Source organism: Phyllostomus hastatus, unplaced genomic scaffold, assembly GCF_019186645.2.
Source record: "Phyllostomus hastatus isolate PE091 unplaced genomic scaffold, TTU_PhHast_1.1 phas_scaffold_78, whole genome shotgun sequence".
NCBI classification, from domain to species: Eukaryota; Metazoa; Chordata; class Mammalia; order Chiroptera; family Phyllostomidae; genus Phyllostomus; species Phyllostomus hastatus.
Window position 1 is genome coordinate 50,273,733 of NW_025334041.1, and position 21,228 is coordinate 50,294,960.

Here is a 21,228-nt window from a genome sequence, read left to right on the forward strand (position 1 = left end):
CTGGGAGGAGAGGACTTGAAGCAATGTGGCAGCTGGTGGAGCAGGCAGTCTCACATTTGCGTGTGGATAAACCAGGAGGAACAACTGGGGAGTGAGACAGACCACACAATCCAGGGTTCCAGAGCAGGGAAATAAAGCCTCAAAACCTCTGACTGAAAATGACTGTGGGGGTTTCAGTGGCAGCATGAAAAACTCCCAGCCTCAAAGGAGAGTTTGTTGGAGAGACCCACAGGGTCCTAGAATGTACACAGACCCACCCACCCAGGAATCAGTACCAGAAGGGCCCAATTTTCTTGTGGGTAGAGGAGGCAGTGACTGAAAGCCAGTGGAGACCTGAGCAAGTGCCATTGTTTCCTCTTGGACCCCCCTCACACACACACATACAGTGCTACAACACAGCGACCTGGGTTGCCCTGGCCTGGTGAATACCTAAGGCTCTATCCCCTACTATGTAACAGGCGACAAAGACAAAAAAAATGTCCCAAATGAAAGAACAGATCAAAGCTCCAGTAAAAATACAACTACATGACAAAGAGATAGCCAACCTATCAGATGCAGAGTTAAAAACACTGGTAATCAGGATGCTCACAGAAATGGTTGAGTATGGCCATAAACTAGAGTAAAAAGTGAAAGCTATAAAAAGTAAAGTAAAGGAAAATGTACAGGGAACAAACAGTGAAGGGAAGGGAAGTGGGACTCAAATCAGTGGTTTGGAGCAGAAAGAAGAAAGAAACATTTAACCAGAACAGAATGAAAAATCAAGAATTCAAAAAAAATTAGGAGAGGCTTAGGAAACTCTGGGACAACTTCAAACATACCAACATCCAAATCATAGGGGTATCAGAAGGAGAAGAGGAAGATCAAGAAATTGAAAACTTATTTGAAAACATAATGAAGGAGGCCCTGGCTGGTGTAGCTCAGTGGATTGAGCGCAGGCTGCGAACCAAAGTGTCGCAGGTTTGACTCCCAGTCAGGGTACATGCCAGGGTTGCAGGCCATGACCCCCAGCAACCGCACACTGATGTTTCTCTCTCTCTCTCTCTCTCTCCCCCTCTTCCCTCTCAAAAAATAAATAAATAAAATCTTAAAAAAAAACATAATGAAGGAGATCTTCCCCAATCTAGCAAAAGAAACAGACTTTCAGGAAGTCCAGGAAGCTCAGAGAATCCCAAATAAGTTGGACTTAAGGAAGAGCACATCTAGGCACATCATACTTAAGTTCCCCAAGATTAAAGATAAGGAGAGAATCTTAAAAGCAGCATGAAAAAAGGTGACAGTTACCTACAAAGGAGTTCCCATAAGACTATCTGCTGATTTCTCAAAAGAAATCTTGCAGGCAAGAGGGGGCTGGAAAGAAGTATTCCAAGTCGTGAAAGACAAGGACCTACATCTAAGATTACTCTATCTAGCAAAACTCTCATTTAGAATGGAAGGGCAGATAAAGTGCTTCCCAGATAAGGTCAAGTTAAACAAGTTCATCATCACCAAGCCCTTATTACATGAAATGTTAAAGGGACTTATCTAAGAAAAAGAAGAAGATCAACACTATGAACAGTAAAATGACAGCAAACTCACAACCATCAACAACCAAACCTAAAGAAAAGCAAAAACAAAAACAAAAATGAACTAAGCAAACAACTAGAACACGAATAGAATCATAGAAATTGAGATCACAGGGAAGGTTATCAGCTGGGAAGGTGAAGGGGAGAGGTACAGGGAATAAGAAACGTAAGTGGTAGGTACAAAATAGATAGGGGGAGGTTAAGAATAGTATAGGAAATGTAGAAGCCAAAGAACTTATATGTATGATGCATGGACATGAACTAAGGGTTGGGGAATACTGGAGGGTGGGGGTCGCAGGGAGGAGGGGGAGAAAGGGGAGAAAAAATTGGGACAACTGTAATAACATAATCAATAAAATATACTTAAAAAAGAAAACACTTTACAAGCATATCACATATGAATTAACACCAAGACAAAGAAATATGACCAAATAAATGTAAGCTCAGAGATACTGAGGCCAGACCAAATACTTGCTATGCACTGCTCTGGAATCCAAAATCATATTAAAAGTTCTTAGTAGATAGCCCATAGAGGAACATAGAAATCATAGAACTAGAAATCTTCAGAGATCTAAATCTTAAACAACTGTATCATTTTATATATGAAAAAAAGATTTAGACAAATTAAATGATACTAAATAAATCAAGGTTAATGGCTGAGATGACAGTAAAACTAACAGTCTCTTGATTCCAAGCCAGTTCACACTCATCCAACCTTCATTTCAGTCTAGTTTTAATGGAGTAGGCAGCATAGTATCCTGAGAAAGTCACAGTACAGGAGATTACGGTTCACATCCCTATAGTAGCAAGATGACATTTGATAAGCACAAGATGAGCAATACACTCCCAGATTCATTTAAGCATGATAAGGTTGAACAGAAATCCATCAGCATGTGAAGAATGTATGAAGTGAAATGGTTTATTTTCAATTCATGCAAATACATAGTTTTTCAGGCTATATTAAAGATTTAGCTTCATCACAATATATAAGCGGGTGTTTGCATATCCTGTGTAGAATTTTAGCAGCAAGAACTCTAGTCATTATCAGCTCCTCTGTTTTACAGGAGAAACATGTAGAAGAGGGAATTAAATCAGCAATGATTTCAACTCATCCAGTTTAGGACGCAGCCGCCCTCAGCAGTGGCCATCTGCAGGCTCTCTAATGTACTGTGAAAGTGTCTGGGTGGACTGGGGTGGGCGGATGCTGCAGGAGGTTTTCATAAACATTCAGCTCCAGAGTCATCATGAGATATAGAAATTCTGGGAAGTTTTAGAAATCATAGTCGTCTGTTGAAGAGATCGGGATATGCAAGTTCAGGTGCTGAGGCACAAAGGCAAAAGCACTGGTACCTGCATGAAAACTGGTATAAAAACCAATCCTGTCAAAAGCATGTTTTTTCCCCCAATCAATTCAATTATCTCTTATCTTTGGCATTATTTCTCCCTGCAGAATACTGACATGAAAATACTAAAAATGAGCTCTAGAGACAGGTAGAAAGTAATACAAATATCTATAAATGTCACCTGAAAATCACAATAGTGAAATATTTTATTTCACCTAAAAGCCTTTTCTTCTGGCAAAAAAACCAAACCAAAACAAAAAACCCCCCACAAAAAAACAAGCCTAAAGTGGGCTCAGAGCCTATTTAAAAGATTATATTTTATGTAATCAAGAGGCTTACAAAAAGAGAAAGCAAGGTAATAAGGCATTTTATAAATAGAAGTATTCTGGCACACCAAAATCCCAATCTTTTAAGTGAGTTAATTTATATATTTAAAACATATTTAAAGTAATCATTTATCTTTCTTTGAAAAGGCTTATAACCCTTAGGCAAGAATACCTTTGTTTAAAGTTTCTTCCTGCCTTCCTTCCCTAATTTTTAAACTATTTTACACATAGGTTATATTAAAATTTGTCCTTAATGATGGAGCCAAGTCAAGATTGTCTTATCAAAATACTCTGAGTTATCATGCTGCCTCCGGAGCTATGATATTTCTTAATAATCAATAGCCTCTAAAACATACTAGTCACCATTTTATGATTGGTGGGGAGAATTATATATATTTATTTTGGAAAATTAAGCTTCAAATCCAAGATTAAAAAGAGTAACATTGGTTTTTAAGTTTGCTTTTTACTTTTATTTTTTTGTCCGTACCTGAGGACATTTTTTTTTTCATTGCTTTTAGAAATAGAGGAAGCACCTGGGGTTGGGGGTGGGGTCGGGGAGAGGGAGGGAGGGGGAGAGAGAGAGAGATAGAGATAGAGAGAGATAGAGAGAGAGATATCAGTTGGTTGGCTTTTCTTAGGCGCCCTGACTGGGGATAGAGTCCACAACCTTTCAGTTATGGGAAAATTCTCCAACCAACTGAGCCACACTGGCCAGGGCAAGTAACATTGTTTTTTAAAAGCACTGTTTAGAAAATGACAGGTGTAGTTTTCGCTACAGTGAAGGTTTGTAGGGTTTTTATTGTAGATTTAACTCTTACTGTAACTTACTGTTTTGCTAGATTGATCAATACAACAAGGCCTCTGTATGATATTTCACAGTGGAAGATACTCTGCCTCTCAACTTATGACTAAAATGGAAATTTGTTATTTAATGAGAAGTGAGAGACTATTTTAACTGCGAGGGAAGTGTTTATAAACTAATATTTGAGGAAAATGCAAAATGCCAGGGAGAGCCTGTTTCTGGCCGGAGCCTAGTGCAGGGAGGCGGAGTGAAGCGTCTGTGCAGGCAGGGAAGTGGGGGGTGGAGCCGCCGCAGAGGCTCACCTGTATTCTCCAAAGGTGCCATCATCTTCCTTCATAGGCTGGATTTCAGGGTCAGCATGGGCATCTTCCTTCTCTTTCACTAAAAATTTCAAAATGATATTCTTTAAAAAATTTGTTTATTGTTCAATTACAGTTATCCCCATTTCCCCCATACATTCTTATCTATTGATTCTGTGTTCTCTTATTCAGAGTTTTAAAGAGTACACTCTGAAATGTGCAGCAGTAGAAAATACTTTTACACAGCTTTATGGGCTGCATAACATTAACCCTATAGGAAAGCAGTGTTAAACATCATGGTTGGTATCAAGACTCAGTTTATGCATTATTTCCTCTGGAAGACTTCAGGTACCTTCCCCCTCCCTGTCTGTTGGTTGTAGGTGCACCTATGGCTTATGTGCAGTCTAAGGAAGCAGAATCACTAATATATTCAAAGAACAGTTTCATTTACTCTCCCCAAATGCCTTCCGATCCTTGACAATGTTTAGGTTCCCATTAGATATAAAAGACAAAAAATTGTTTGAACAGAGTCCAAATTCATGGCTCTGGGAAGATATACATATTGAAATCTCCACGATGTACCTTCATGGTTTCTTATTACTTTGATGGATTGTTATGCAGCATTATAAGACAATTTTAATTTTTATTTCTTACCTGGATATTTACCACCTTTGTTTCTTCTGATGAAGCAAACAATCAGCAAAATTAAGATAAGGAGAGCAACAGCACACATTAGACCAATGAACCAGCCTTGAGTTGCAATGTCCACCTGCCGGCTTGCCATTGCTGGAAAACAAGTGAATGGTGTCAGTGGGAACAGGCAAACAGAAAGATGAGAACTGCTGTCTCCTGTGCCATAGTAATAAACTTTTATATATTTTACATGTGGGCCCAACTTAGAATCTGTTAGTTATCAACCAAATACTTAACTTTGAAAAATCGTAATTAAAACAATTTACAGAGAAATCTGAATGCTAATACCATTAAATGCCAACAAACCCTGCTGAACAACATGTTCAGTTATTTTAACTATGCATTCTCAGTGGAAACATAGTCCCAAACCAATTAACAAATTTACTGTTTATAAGATAAACTGTTCATTAAGTACAATAGTGAGAATATAAGATTGAATTTTAAACAGAACAGAATGTATACATCTAATGGAGTATTTTTCCTTCAAAGGAACCACTTTAGAGGCTAACATAGCATTGCAACGATGCTGCCATTTTTCAAAATGTTGTGGAAATCTGTTAAAAAGAAAAATTTTCCACATAAGAAACCTATCCATATAAGAAAACCAGCCTTATTATTTTATATCTGAATTTTCACCCCAAATATTAGATTTGTTATTCATCTCCTTTGTTATTCATTTTATTTATAAGAGTTGGTTCTGAATGACTTCTGCAAATTTCTGAAAAATCCAATTTACCCTCAAAAGATCAATATTCAATATTGCTTATTCTCCATTTAAAAGGCTTTGAAATATATCTTGATCAGTGGCATCATTATTAGAGTAAGTGACTAGTTTAGAGAGAAAATACTCATTCACATGTATACATATTCTTTAAGTTTTCATCTATTCTGTTTGAGTCAGTAAATGTAAAATGTCTTTTTCAACCAGTGGCAGTTTGCAAATTTCCTAAGAAAAACATAGAATAATCGGCATTTCTAATGCTTTCAAAAGTGGTAATCAAATGGGACAAAGTGCAGCATCAATGGCTATTCAGACATGCCAATGAGGATTTGTTCAAATAAATTGGTATAAAGTTTTTTTAAAGGCCTTTTTTTTCTCTTTTGACCATGATTATGGTAATTAAGATAAAAGGTTTTCTACTATTGATTCATAAGCATGCCTCTGTCATGCTTTTAATTTGATTGAAATTCTTCTGAATACACTTAACATTGTTGGGTTAGGTGTATGAGATCTCTGGATACAGGTATAAGCATAGCTACATGTGTCTCAGGTTCTGATATATGTGCAAAAATGCCACTTCATTGCTTTTTTTTTCTCCACACAAAATATGAGAAAAATGAAATGCTTGAAATCAAGTGTGAATAGGAACATGAAAAATGTGTAGATGTATGTTAAAGAAATAAAATGAGAAGTTAAAATACATTATCTGGAATACAAATCAAATGCCAGTGGCGCTTCCCTAATAGCCCCTTGTGCCTCACTGGTTAGAGGGGTTTTGAGTTGTATTTTAACTTGATACAACTGAAGCACCAGTATGGACAGTGCTCCCCTTCCACACAGGCACCATAATCATGATGATGATGATGACGACGAAGATCAAGACAGTCATAATGAGAGCTTACATTTTGAAATCTTATTATCTGCAAATCACTGTGCTGGGAGAAAAAAAATCTCATTTAATCTTCACAACAATCCTTTGAGGTAAGCATGAGGAATAAATCCATGCTTGGAGAGGGTAAAAAACTTGCCCAACAGTTGGAATTTGACCCATGTCTGCCAGATTCCAGGATACACGGTAGTAGCTATTACACCCTGCTGTCATAATATATTCCTGAAAACACATCCAGACATCAAATCTGCAGGAGTCTTCACATATAAGAATAAAATGCTGTAGGGACTTTCTATTTTGAGACAGGTAAAAGTATTTTAAAAGTCCATCAGTATACACTCTTCAGCAATATATTTCTGTCAATTCTCACATGTTTTTTCTGTGTTTCTTCAAAACTGAACCAAAACCCAACTGGTGTAATTCTGTTGAGCATTTGATTAAAGTTAAAGAGTTTTGGGTATGCTTAATGATTTTTAAAGCCTTTTCATAAATGGTAACTGCACTTACATTTTTCCCTCTAATTAAATGCACTGATAAGGGAAAAATGCAATAAGATATTTAAAAACTAGCACAAACATCGTTTTATAAAGATGGCAACTGTCTACGTTGAACTGCCTACTGGCAGCTTGCTACCATGCAACTATGTAAAAAGTGGAAAAGTTTCTTTGACAGTTCATAAAGAAACATCCAACTGACCTTGATTTTGCCTCTATACCTAAAGAAAAAGTGCCAAATATTTCACTAACCAATTATTTAAGTTTAGGCAGATACAGAATGTTAACAGTACATGTGTGTGCATACTGATACACACATACACACACAAGTGCACCAGAAATTGATAAAATAAAAATTATGTAAGTTCAAATAACTGCTGTTGACTTCCTATCCATATAAGAAGGGATCTAAAGCCCACAATGGCCACAAATGGCTTCAAGTCTTCCCAGGACACTCTAAAATCTTCTTAACTACAGATGATTGTACAAACCCACATTGTGACCACCATTGTGCCTCACATACACACACATTCATGCAGAATGAAGCCTGTGGGCTGTTTCTTATTGAGTCCGTTTTTTAAAAATTTATTTCTTAAAAATATTTTATCTATTTTTAGAGAGATGGGAGAGGGGAAAGGAGAGAGAGAGGGAGAGAAACATCAATGTATGGTTGCCTCTGGCCTGCAACTCAGGCATGTGCCCTGAGTGAGAATTGATCTAGCAACCTTTTGTTTTGCAGTTTGGCACTCAGTCCACTGAGCCTCACCAGCCAGGGTTTGAATCCAGTTTTTAATTGGTGGCTTATTAGTAGGATTGGGCAGAATAGAGAAAGGGGATTTTTAACTTACCTAAAAGGTTTATAATAAAATTATATCCTGTATTACTTGAGTAATCCATAAAGTCATAAATTAAACAAATAGACAAATATTAAGAATATAAAAAAAAGAAAATAAGCCAGAGGAATGAAATTTGCTTTGTTTCCAAGAAGTTAGTTTTAACAACAGCCTTCTGCTATGGCATTGCTTCTTGTCTGGTGCATAATGTGTGCTCTGGGGTAGTACAGGCCTCTGAGGGAAAATCTCAGAGTACTTAGAAAATAAAATAAACATGGAAGAGACAGTAAGGAGAGTGGCTATAAAGAATCCATTATAAATAAAAGTATGTCCTATTCCATTAAAGTAGTTAGAAATGTATGGAAAGGGAAAAATTACCTTGGCCAAAGTTTGGAGGCAGCTGACTGGCCTCAGTGAATACAAATCTGCTTTAAATCTTTTGTGATATGAGAGAAGAAGAGACAGCATAGCTGAGAGAGAGAGATAAGGAAGAAGAAGAGGAGGGGCTCCTAACAGGAGTGTGGATAAGAGGCACTTCCCACAGCTGTGTTTGATTTAGTGTGCAGCTTGTGCCATAGGAAAAAATTACAAAATATATCTTAAAAACTCAGATTATCAAAGGCAGAGATGGTGTCATGTTAAGAAGATTCATGAAACAAGCGTTGATGAAAGTTGAGTCTCAGTTCCTGAAATTAGAAGAACCCAGAGAAGGTGCTTATTAATTCAGGGTTACAAAACTAGCCCAAATGGTATGCTTCCGTGCCCAGTACTGACGTTCAGTCTCAGAACCTGGCATGGAGGAGAGGAGAAGCAAGAGCAGTGGAAGACGTGCTTTCACCCTGAGGTTAATCCAGCAGCCTTACAGGACAGAGCAATGAAAATGGGAGAATAAGGGAGTTAGATTAACAACACATATTTGCTCCTAGGGGTAATAAGTCACACTAAGGTCACTAGGGTTTAATCAATATTTATTCCTTTTAATAGTTACATTTATAATTAAAAGGCAACAATAACTGGTTGCAGCCTCGTCCTATTTCTCCATCACTGGCACACAAGAATGGCCCACCCATCATGGCAGCTCACCTTGAACTGTCAGCTGCAGCTGTATTTGTAGATATTGCAACACTGAGGAAAAAATTTTTTTCTGAAGGGTTTGCCTTCTGTCCTATAAAAGGACAAAAACTGCCACATCTTGATTTTAAGGGTGGAATCTCATTCTGGCTAGATGTGCAAGCCAGCTGTGCACTGGACTGTGGGTTTGTAAGATCTGGAAAGGCTAAGTGGTTATTTCTGAGACCACCTGTTCCCCTTGCATGTGGCCTCTGTGACCCTGTACAGGGGTGGTAGTGAGAACCTCTCCTGCGGTGTTGGAGGGCTGAGCCTCTAAGCCCAGTGCTCCCACATTCTAGCTGGGTGATAGGCAGACCATTGATGTGATGTGTATGTGGGTAATAACACTGCGTCATAGGATTGTTGTAAGGACTGAATGAGAAAAGTCATGAAAACCATTCTCCTGGTATAGACTAGAGCTGATTAAATGCTAGTGTTGTTATTTTTACTAGTGTCCTAGCTATGAATGGACAGAATATCTACTTGAGCTTTTAGTATTTTGAAATTAAAAGTTATTGATAATAACAAACACCTGGTAATACTGTCAATTGATACTCTTCTTTTAAGTTTAATAGAGTATTTTCCTAGAACTTTGTATACAAATGGATATGAAAATACAAGAGAATAACAGAAAAAATTTTCTTTATACATTATGATTTTAGTTCACAAATACTTAAAAATATAATTTAATAAATTAGTATTACTTTTGGTTTCTTTCTTTTTAGAATTCACTCTTGATTGTATATTAAATTATAAGCAAGACTTTAAAATCATAATGCTTGGGTAATGGAAGACAAAAAATATTTTGCCTACAGGTTCTGTAGGAAGTGCAACATTTCCTCAAGAACACATGAAATGACTGAACATAATGTTGATGTATGAATCACAAAACCAACATGTACCGCACAGCCCTTCTTTAAATTCAATTAAACAGGGATTGTTCCCCATCTTGTGAGTAAATATGAATATTTCTGACTCTTATATGAACATTTTTCTTTATTTTAGAGATTTTATTACTTATGTGTTTTGATAATGTTCAAATAACTAGAACAATATACAGGCAGCCAAACATGCTGTGATAACAATGAAATACAAGACTTGAACAATTTCTTGTTCTATACAAATGTAACAATATTCATATCAGTTATATAACCAACCTACAGGGTTCTGCTGGGTTACAGTCCATTTTGACGTGAAAAATTATGACTTTAACAATGAGTTATTTCAGTTTCAAAAGTGTTTCAAAAATTCCATTCTAACTCTGAGGGAAAGTTAATACATGTAAATGACACGAACAATTGAATTACCTAACTAATGGAAGTTAATTTGATGGTTGCCATATGGGAGGGGGTTGAGGGAGGGGTGAAAAAGGTAAAGTACAAATTGGTTGTTACCAAACAGTCATGGGGATGTAAAGTACAGTTTAATGCTGTCCTTTATTGTAAAACTGTGTATGGAGTCACATGGGTGCAAGATTTATTTAATGGGATAATAATTTAGTAAGTTATATAATGTCTAATCACTGAGATGTACACCTGGAACTAATATAATAATATATGTCAACTATAAGTGAAAATAAAAATGGCTTAAAAATGAAAAAAGGGATCATATTTAGCTGTTTTTGTAATTTTTGGCAATAATGTGACTAGAAAATGATTTGCTCAATTCTATAATTCATTTGATATACAGAGCAAAAGACAATTAAAAACCCAACTCCCAACCCAGCTGGACCCCACAGAAAGCCATTCATAGCCCTATCCATAACAGCACCACTAGTCCCCATCTCCAGCTGCAGCGCTCAATGGCTTCACCTGTGAGCATGAGCCAGAGCTGGCATGGCGTGCACCTCACCTGGGCCTGTCTCAAACATATCCTCAGAACTCACAAAACCAGAGTCCCCCTCAGCACCAACTCGAACTTTGTATGCTGTTCCTGGCATTAGACCCTTTAACCCAAAGAAGCTCCGAGAACCATTTATAATTTCTTTCCTCCATTCTTCTTTGCCTATGGAAATTTTGCAAAAAACAACAAATTATAATATTTTAAGGGATTGGAAGTCACTTAATGCTTCAAGAAAGGAAAAATCTTTATAAGCTAAAGACAAAATCTAGGATACTTAGGTATATCATTTTAGGTCAAGTCAAATAAATCAATTCATATACAGAACTACATAAAATATCCTCAAAGAAAAACTGACTGGATATGCAGATTGCTTAATTGCATTTATTACCATGTATTAAGTTTTCTTTTTAATACAAAGGAAGCTTTTTCATATATACTTTCCTTTATAAAAATATTGAGTTTTTCTATTAATGTGTATGAAAAGAAGTGCTATACATTAAATATTTTAAATGATCTATGGTAAGAATTGTTTTTAAGATTCACAAGTTTTATTTAGTAAACTTAAATGCTTTCAAATTTATCCAAGTTACTCACTCAATCCTTCCTGCACACTGGTTTTCCTCAAGAAATGTTATATCTAAAAATATTTATTTGCCTGGATAAGGCCTACACAGAAAGTTGGTCTGTGTTCAACATTTTCTTACAATTGTTCCTTGGCCACCCAGTTTATGTGCAGAGTGGACTGCATTCAGGAGGGGGACTGGTTTTTCATGAACTGCTGAGAACTGGAGTTGCCCCACATCCTGGTAGAGGTGGCCAGGGTGTGAGTAGGGAGCCTGGTTCTGGAATACATTTAACATCGAAATAAAAGTGGTAATTTTTTGCAGTTGCTGATAAACTTCTCTTGGGTAGTAATGGTAAAATGACTAATTCAGTTTGATTTGTTACTTCAAGGTCCAATTTTAATAAGCTTCTTTTCTTTCCTATGGTACTTAAAAATGCAATTATTCATTGTTACTCCTGTTTACACGTTGTGGTTATAGAACAGTCTTAAGTGCCATGATATGAAAATAACATATGCAATGGAACTTATTATGTTCCTTCTTTTTAGTAACAGGGACAAAAAAAGATTGTTTGGTACATATAATATATACAGGTTCAGAGTTCACTAGAGTTTTTTTCAGATAAATTTGATTCATTTAATTGGATCAAGTTATTTTTCAAATGATCCACAGTAAATCCTTAAGAATGTTTTTAATCTCTTTAAATGTATCCCCCAAATTAAAAACCAGGCAATGAAGTTGTTTCTTACTGCCAACTACACCATATTCAACATAAAAGTTGACATGCTCTCGTCCCTCATATTCCCAACTGATATTGGCATAGGTTTCAGCAGCTGCGACAGTAAGTTTGTTGATCCTGGGATTTACTGCTTGAAATAAATATATAATAGAAAAAGAAAACAAACAATCAAATTGCAACACCATACACATGAATACGAAATATTATAAATACTCTGAAATTGTGCAAATAAAATTGAGTTACAATTTACTGCTAAAATTTAGGGTTCACTCATACATCGCTTTCATTATAGACAGGGTTTTCATTGATTAAACTAAAGCATTAGGAAATAAATCAATAATCAGAAATAATGATGCATGATACTACAATTTATGATTTCCATTATATGGGTCCTGCATAATGTGAACTGTTGTCCATTAGACACAGTCCCAGGAAACAGCATAGTCTTTATTCACTGATGTATGGTGAGGTCTGGGATTGCTGAGCAATCCTGGGGCAGAGGCCACAGAATGCAAGGTAAAACCCAACGCTAGGTGGTCACTTTTTAATTCTATTTATCATCTCAGTGTAGGTCTTCACATAATTTGTGTTGGGGTGGGAAAGGATCTCCTTAGAATAGTGGCTTTTGACCTGTTTTGAGCCAGAAACTTCTTTAAGAATCTGCCTCTGGGGAGTTCAGGGAGTCCAGGTGAAGAACACTTGCTATGGAGAATGTTGGATGGCTAGGGTATGCTGGAAGAAAAGCTCCCAAAAGAATTGTCAAATATGCTTTTGTCAGAAGTTAAGAAAGAAGAAATAAAAGAACTATTTTACTTGACACATCCCAGAGAGCAAGACAATTTTACCTAAGTGCTTGTTTTATATCATGTTCTGAAAAAATCACGGTGCAACCTAAGTAGCTTCTTAAAACACCAAATTATGGAGATTATATGATGAAATATACTTGCTACTGAATAAAGATGACACCTGTAGTTATTAAAAGATGCTATTTGCCCTGGCCATTTGAGGCTGACAATTATATCAGCCTACTGCAACTGCCTAAACTAAAATGACATATTTACAGATACATTAACTTGGGTAGTTAACACTGGTAAGATCAATTTATTCTCCCAGAGGGAACATCCTAGGATAGTAAATCAATCAGAAGATTTACTCAGACTCTAAAATTCAATTTCAAATTATGTTATATAATTTAGAAGTGAAAGACCTCTAAAATGTGATGAAATAGCATTTTCTGGATAAAAAAGACAAGTATATTAAGAAATCAAATAAGGCACTTGACCTCTCAGATGCAACATCACTTGTATATTGTGTGCCCCTCCATGTTAGGGGTAGGAAACAGAAAAATTTATTGAATCATGTAGAGTTCTTCTGTGGACCTAACTGATTTTGCACTTAAAGGAACAGATAATGATAGGAATATGATCAATAAAAAGAGACAGTAAATGCAAACATGTGTGTAAAAACATCAGTGGCAAAGAACCCAGGCAAAACATTTATTTTCTTTAAAAGAGTTTGGAATCATGGAACTGAGTGATGTAGTCTGGCGTGACCACGGAAGATGTTCAGGGCAGGCCCATAGTGAAATAGTGTCAACAGGAGAGCACGTAGCTTATTCTTAAAGACAACCAGAGAAGATACCGAAATTTTCTGAGGTGATGCTGTTTGGCCCCTTTTACTAGAGAATTTTAACTCTCCTTGCTTTCACTCCCTACTCACCTACTTTCTTACTAAACAAATACTGAGTACCTGTGATGTGCCGACAGTTTCCCGTGATGAGCTAGTGTCATTTCTCCTGGGCTTTCTCAGGAGTCTGCCTCTAGTTTCTCCTCTTATTGTGTCTTTCTTTGTAGATCCTGCCAGTGCAGTGGCCTACATTTTCACCTCAAAACTACATATTTGATTGTGTTGTTTCTGTTTAAAACATGGAGATGACTTACTGCTGCTGACAGGTAAACCTAAATTCCTTAGCAAGGCATGCATGGCCGTTAAGGGTCATTCTGGCCTCACATACCTCTTCAGTCACATCTCAGGTTCTCTTTTCCATGCACTCTATATTTCTGCCAAACTGGACCTTTGGATATAACCCAAAATTTCTATGGATTTTCAAACCCCATGCTTTTCTTACCCTACCAAGAATCTACACACCTCAACCCTGACTCATCTACCAAAATTCTTGTCTCAAGGCCTAGTCCATTATTGCTTTCTTTTTGAAGTTTTTCCTGATCCTGCTTAGCAAAATAAATGATTCACTCCTTTCTGCTTATATAAGATTTTGTTCACATGAGTAGTTTAGCATCTACTTTTACTTTCTCATACGTTGGTCTTAACTGACAGGTGTTAAACAATCAAAGGCATGGTATGTTTCACCATCTAGATCTCACATAGGATCTTACAAAGGCTGTTGCACTTTATGTGCTATGTAGACATTAGCTGTTGAACTTGACTGAAACTTCTATGTAGTTTGTTTTGTCGTTCAGGCCAAATAAAGTTGGGAACTTTAAACTTCATTTTAATTTACTGGTTCTTTAGCTTTTCCTGTTTCTTGACCTAACTGGTAAAGATGGGACCACCTCTGACATATTATATAGTGAGAGTCTAACCACAGAGAGGATTTGTCACCAGTTCCTCACTGCACTCTTCTTAATTAATAGTCAGCTGCTAATTAGGTCAAGAAATGGGTTCAGATTCTGGCTTGCTACTTAGTTTCTCCCTATTCCTGTGTCCTAACTAGTCACTTTACAAAAGTGTTCTGAAGTCTGGTCTCAAGGGTGAGAAAGTACAATCTATGGATGAAGCACTGTCCATCCATCAGCAATATTGAGACCTTGACTCAAATCTGCTATTAGAGTGTTTCAGGTGATTTTTACAGATGCCTTCATGGTATATTTCCTAGAGTTCCAGACACAAAACTATTTAAAGGGACATAGAAATTGAACAAATGCAGCCAAACAACTACAATCCTTACAGAGATACTGAAAACAAATACGGACATGGTTCAAAATGAGTGACTCGGAAAATAAGGGTATTTCCACGATCAAACTGAGAAGAGTATTTGTTAAGGAAAAGGGAAAGCAGGCATAATACAGCAAATTGAATTATCCTGGCTTTTTCTTTGTGGCTTACATAATTCTTTTGTAAGTTTGGGTTTCATTAATGTCTCTTGAAATCTGTAGGAAAATTTTAAAAAATTTAAAGTTAGATGCATCTCTTTCCTCTTCCTCAATCAGAAGTTAACTCCTGTCTCCTTTATTCTCTTTCATGTTGTTTTAAATTGATATATAAAAGAAATATAAAATATTAAAATTTGGGAGGATTGTGACACACTTTTATTCTTCTCCTCTGTCAGGGAGTGGTTAAACTCCATCTGGAGAAGAAAAATGGAGAAGATAAAATTTGTTCTAAGATTGAAAAAATATTTTTAAGGGAGAAAAACCCAGGATAACAAATTCTTTTTGAGCACTTTCAAGTCTTACCAGTAAAATGTCATCGCTTTATGCAAGCAATGTTTATTTACTGGAGCACTATTAAAAGAAACAATATAGAAAAAAAGGATAGACTTAGCTTTCTTTTGAAATTTAAATGCTGTTTCTCTTCTTATCTGAGACCCATCAGATTTCAACACTGGGGGCTTCAAGAACCTTCTGACACTGCATTTTTACTTGTTTGTATAATCATAAGTAATTCATAATTCAATTTAGTAACACTAAATAGTAAAACCTAAATTATTTTAATACAAATTTATTTTAGTTAGTTTTAATATATTAAACTAGGCAGATGACTTTTCCCCCCAGTGGATTGCATGTCCACTAACACGACAAGTCAATAAAAATCTCAGCCTCACTTTGCAGGCAGCCCTGCTGCAGCACAGCCACTCTGCCCTAGGCGGGAAGAGCAGCAGTGGTGCCCACCGCACTGGGAGAAGGCCGGCCATCTCCGAAAGCTCCAGTGAAAGGCTAGGAGGGGAGGGCAGCAGTAAATTATTGTAAAACAATCCAGGGTTTTTATTGACACCTAATTATCTCAGGAAAGAAGAACACATATAAAGGAGAGGTTTACATCTTTCTACAATATTGTGGAAGCTTTCTATTTTTACAGCTTCGTTCATGTCTAGGAAACACATATATAACATATTAAGATACTGAAAATGGCTGCAGTTCTTATTCAATAACTCCAAAATCTAATCCAGATTTAATAATTTACCAAGACTCTGAATATAAGCAGCTTTCTAAAAAAAAGAGATATATATCAGGCCTAAACTCACAAGATTTGAATAATTTAGGACAAAGCACTTATTTCTCCTCGTCTTTCCTATTTGTATTCATTTAGTCTGTCAAAGCCCAAGAAAACTGTACGTGGAAACAGCATCCAAAGCTGTAAAAGGGAGGATCTTTGGGACTGCCTCACACGGAAGATACATTACAACTTACTCAAGCACCATTCTCCCAACACATCTTTCTCACTCAGTGAGTTCTGAGAAATAAAGGAAAACAAAAGTAATCCACTGTGACAGCTGGCTATTATTCAGGAGACCTGAGCAGTATGGTGATGACGGGATGGAATAACACAATGGAAGAGAGCATGTAGGCAGACTGGAAGACTTGCTCTATGGGGCCTGGGGAGGCACTTTCAGTCTCAGGCCAATTAGAGGGTATCCAAAGTTCCAAATGGACAGCGTAGTGTAATGCCAGCAGAGTGTACACTGTGTCTATGAGGAGTAAAGCTAAATCAGATTAGAATGGAAAGCTCAGTTTATCTGATTTCCTCACAGGCTATTTTCATCACAGGACTAATACTGCTGAAGCTTCAACATGTGGCATGGCCATGTAGAAGACATGTGACAAATCCACAGTTTGGTCCTGTCTGATCCAGCCACAGTCAGATCATAAAAAGCTAACATTTGGGTTTGTACCAGGGATAAGGCTTGAGACAAGTTTTAGAAGAATTTAATGTGGCTATTTGTAAAAAAGACTAAATATTAATTTTAAAGCCAAGATCTTCCAAGATCTTCTCTTTTTTCAATGTTTCAAAGCTTATTTTATTTTTTCTCTTTTAACCCATGCTGCACTTCCCCATGTTTAATGAACATTGCAAATTCCACACGTGTAATAAAGTCATGCAGATGAATTATGTTACCTTTGCCTGCACCTACATCAGGTGGAAGAATACCAGCTTTAACGAAGGAAACAGAAACAGGAAACTATATAGTTAAATGTAATACATCCATGAGCATGTAGAGCTATATAAAAACACTTCTTAAAATGCTAAAGCATGCAAGAAGAATGAAGTGCACCATGTCAGGGACAGGGGACAAAGATATGTTGGTGTCCCCAAAATTACCCAGTAATCAAATCTACACTTAAGGTACATTGTTCATACTTGCCTATTACGTAAGAAGGCTTAGGATATCTCAAGACAATTTTTGGGTAGAAATGTCAATTTCTTATGCTATGGAAGATAGTCATATAAATAATCCTCAAGCAATTCTACAATTTAGAGACATGCAAAAAGAGAAAAGTTTTTTACAATATTTTTCATCATTTTTATTGAAATTTTCAAAATTTTTCAAAATAATTTTTAGAAGTATGAAAGTATTAATGCCTTTTCTAGATGCTTTAATGGGGTTATTTTGCTTTCTCTGTATAGATGGCCTACCAAGGATGAAGGGCCATGTTCAAACACAAAATAAATGCATTATTTAATAACTATTTCAATTTCATTGCTAGAAAACCTAAATCAGTATATGGACTAGCAAATTATTTTCTTGTGAATGACAACCAGAACTAGAATTACATATATTTATTTGTAGAAGGGAAAAAACAATGCCTTGAACTTTGAATTCAAGTGTGGCATAATATTGTAATTTCCTACTCTCACCTCAATATTTTAATAGAAGTTTAAAAATTTCATATGGATTTGAAAAACAAATGCCAAGTCATCATTCTAATATGAATTAAATAATTGATTTTATACATATCTGAATGAGAAATTATAAATAACTGTTTGTATTAATTGGTAAGATGAATACTCCATGGTCAGAAGAAAAGAGAAAGCATAAATTTAAGTTAAAGATTTTTGTTTCAAAACACTTAGAGTTTTATGGATTTTATACATACCCATCTTACCTTCATCCACAGTTGTTATTCCTTCCTCTGTTATTTGACTTCCTGATCCTGCTGATGTTTGTGCATTGAAATAAAACTTATACCGAGTGCTGAAATTTAAATTTTTTAAAGTCCAACGAGTCTTGTTGGCAGGAATTTTCAAATCTACCAGTGGGCCTAATTCATGGGTGCTGTTAACTGTCAAGAAAAATAAGAAACAAGAACATTTCCCATTAATTTCTATAGGAATACTATTATAAATAAATGTGTTCACCAAAAATGTCAAGCTTGGATTACATTGACTCTTGTAACCCCACTCACTTTTTGCTTGACATAACTGACAGCCTCTTACAGTTCCTATGATATGGCATAACAAGAGGAAATATATTCTCCACTGGTTTCTAAGCTGGGGGAATTCTATAGTTGACTATACAGTAGCATTTCTCATCTCAGCGATTTTGTAGGTGGAGTCATATTATAGGTTTTATTGTTAAATAACCCTGAACCTCATCTTCAGAGGACTTGTGCCATAGGAACCCCTCTTCTTACTATTTTCTAGTTATGGATAATGTCTACCTAACCTAACAATAGCTCCTACCTAGGTCCCATGCTCAAAGGTCTGTATTATTCTACAGGATACTTAATTTTCAATAACATATATGTAATTTTTCTTTAAAAAGTATGATTGGAAGTGCCTTCTGGAATAACAATTGAAAGTATACAGGGTCCAGCAGAAGTAATGCCTGCTTGACTATGGTTTGTAGGGTAATAATATGGGTGTAATAATTTATAGTTTTTATGTGAACGTTTCACCTAGAATGTCACATGGTGTGCATGAGTATGATATGTTACAGAATTACATGCTTATAATTTTATAATAAAAAGTTTTATAATAAAAAGGCATTATTTGTGCTGGACCCTGTATGTATATATTCTACAGCTATAAAATAATAACCAGTTGGTATTTTAATATAATGGTTAAGTTTCTTTTTCATTTTGAATGATATTTTCTCTTCTTCTCCCAATAACTTACTTGGTTGATATTTTAAGATGTACTCAGTCAAAATGCCATTTGGGTGGCTCGGAGGATCCCATTCCAAAGTGAGAGAGTCTAGTGTTGGATTAATGATCTTCAAAGAGGACGGGGCACTGGGAACTTACAATGAGAACACAGTCAACACAAAGGTTTTTCAATGTTTCAAAATGTATCAAAATGACATACTTCACCATGTTCACACAATTCATCAAGATTTTTGGGTTTTGTAACACATTCTTGTTCCTGATTTAGTTGAAAATACATTAACAAAAATCTGTGATAGGTACCCACTTATCCATTCTCTTCCCCTTTTTTTTTCTCACCATTTCCAAGACTTTAGATTCATTAAAACTATTATCTCAAATATATACAGACTTTGCCTTCATATAGACCCAAATCAATATTTTGAAAAGAGACAATAAAGTTAATAAAATTAAAAAGAGACTGTATTTGTTTCACAAATGAAGTTTTAAAAGCAAACTAGTGACTGACACTATTCTAACCAGACCTTTAAGTAGAAGCAGCTGTGTTCTGGGCAATTGAGGGCTGTTTGCCCCAACAAACCAGGTGTTTCCAAGCAGTCAGAACATCCTGCCTGCTGGGCTCTGGGCATGAGCCAGCCTGCCTAGGTACAGAGTAGTTCACACCTGGAGAGCTGACAGATGCCCAGAATCTCACAGTGAGGACGGACAAAAGCCCCAGTACTGGCAAACCCTGACCCCGGGGCAGGCCTGCAGGTGACAGATGCTCTGTGGCAGAGGCTGGCAAATTACCAGAGGAGACATGCCCAGGCTCCTTTTAGTCACTCCTTCAAGAGGATGATGGATGGTGGCAGCTCTCCCTTGTGATCATTACCTCCTCTACCCAGCCTGCCATATTCCCTAGATCCCTTAATGCCACCACTGTCCCTCCTGTCACTCTAGCCAGGGAGTCATCCTGAATTACTCCCTCTGCTTCATTCCCACCATTTCCTGGGCCTCTAAATACTGTTTAATCCACCTTGTTCATCTCAGCAATATGCATTGCCTCCTCTGCTCTCTGCCACCACCCCATTACAGGGCCTCTGTGGCATTTGCCTGGGCCTAGAACACACCTGGGACATATTTCTAAGTTTCCCCAAACCAGTAAGTGGTTCTGAACTTTAGAAGATCACAGACTCCTTTTAGAATCTGATGACAACCATAAATACTCCCTAGAAGAATATACACCTTTTTCTACAATACTGGGGTTCATGTAGCTCCTTAAACACATTCATTGACCTCCTGTGCAACTACAGTCCCCAGGTTAAGTGCCTCTGGCTTAATATCCATACTGTTTAAGACCATCCAGGATATGGCTCCTTACTAGCTAACTTTCCCCTCTTTTCTCACCAGTCTTAGCCACACTACCTGCAGTTCCCTGAAGGACCCATGCTGTGTCAGGACCCTTTGTGTTTTTGAGCATACAACTTCCTCTCTTCTTTATCCTTTCATCCCCTGGTCATCTCTTCTATGATACCTCCCCCTGAACCATCTAAAGGACCAGTGTGGTGTCTCACTAGAGAGAGCCTTGAATGGAAGGAGCCCTTAACCTCCAAGGAGCAATGAGACCGAGGACCAGTAGTCATAATGACATGGGAGCTGGGACACAGGATGACTCTCAGAGGCTGTTGGGAAGCTATTGACATCATGAGTTCTGCAACTAGGAGCTAGGATGGAATTTGTCTGTAAACTGCTTTTCTCTAAAAGAACTCATATTGAATCCATAGGCGTTATCTTGGCTCATTTTCAATACTGGCTTGAGGTAAAACCCAAAATAGGAAAGGCCTATTTTCAGTGTCTTCTCAAATTCCTATCTCTCTTACTTATGGCCCTTCTCTCCCTTATCCCCTAG

At 36.8% G+C, this 21,228-nt stretch overlaps 1 protein-coding gene across 26 annotated transcripts in view; it reads right to left on the bottom strand.

The window, feature by feature from the left end:
* The window catches only part of NRCAM (neuronal cell adhesion molecule), a 319,470-nt gene that overhangs the window by 14,810 nt on the left and 283,432 nt on the right, over positions 1-21,228 (bottom strand). For 6 of the 26 annotated variants that reach the window (XM_045827217.1, XM_045827214.1, XM_045827208.1 and 3 more), the window contains 7 exons: positions 19,354-19,476; positions 18,333-18,518; positions 17,353-17,388; positions 12,227-12,346; positions 10,924-11,076; positions 4,987-5,118; positions 4,336-4,414 (listed from right to left, as the gene is read on the bottom strand). In XM_045827217.1, coding sequence (XP_045683173.1) covers positions 4,336-4,414; positions 4,987-5,118; positions 10,924-11,076; positions 12,227-12,346; positions 17,353-17,388; positions 18,333-18,518; positions 19,354-19,476 — 829 coding nt within the window. The remainder of the gene's footprint in view (positions 1-4,335; positions 4,415-4,986; positions 5,119-10,923; positions 11,077-12,226; positions 12,347-17,352; positions 17,389-18,332; positions 18,519-19,353; positions 19,477-21,228) is intronic. The other 20 variants (XM_045827231.1, XM_045827235.1, XM_045827233.1 and 17 more) reach the window with 8 other exon arrangements.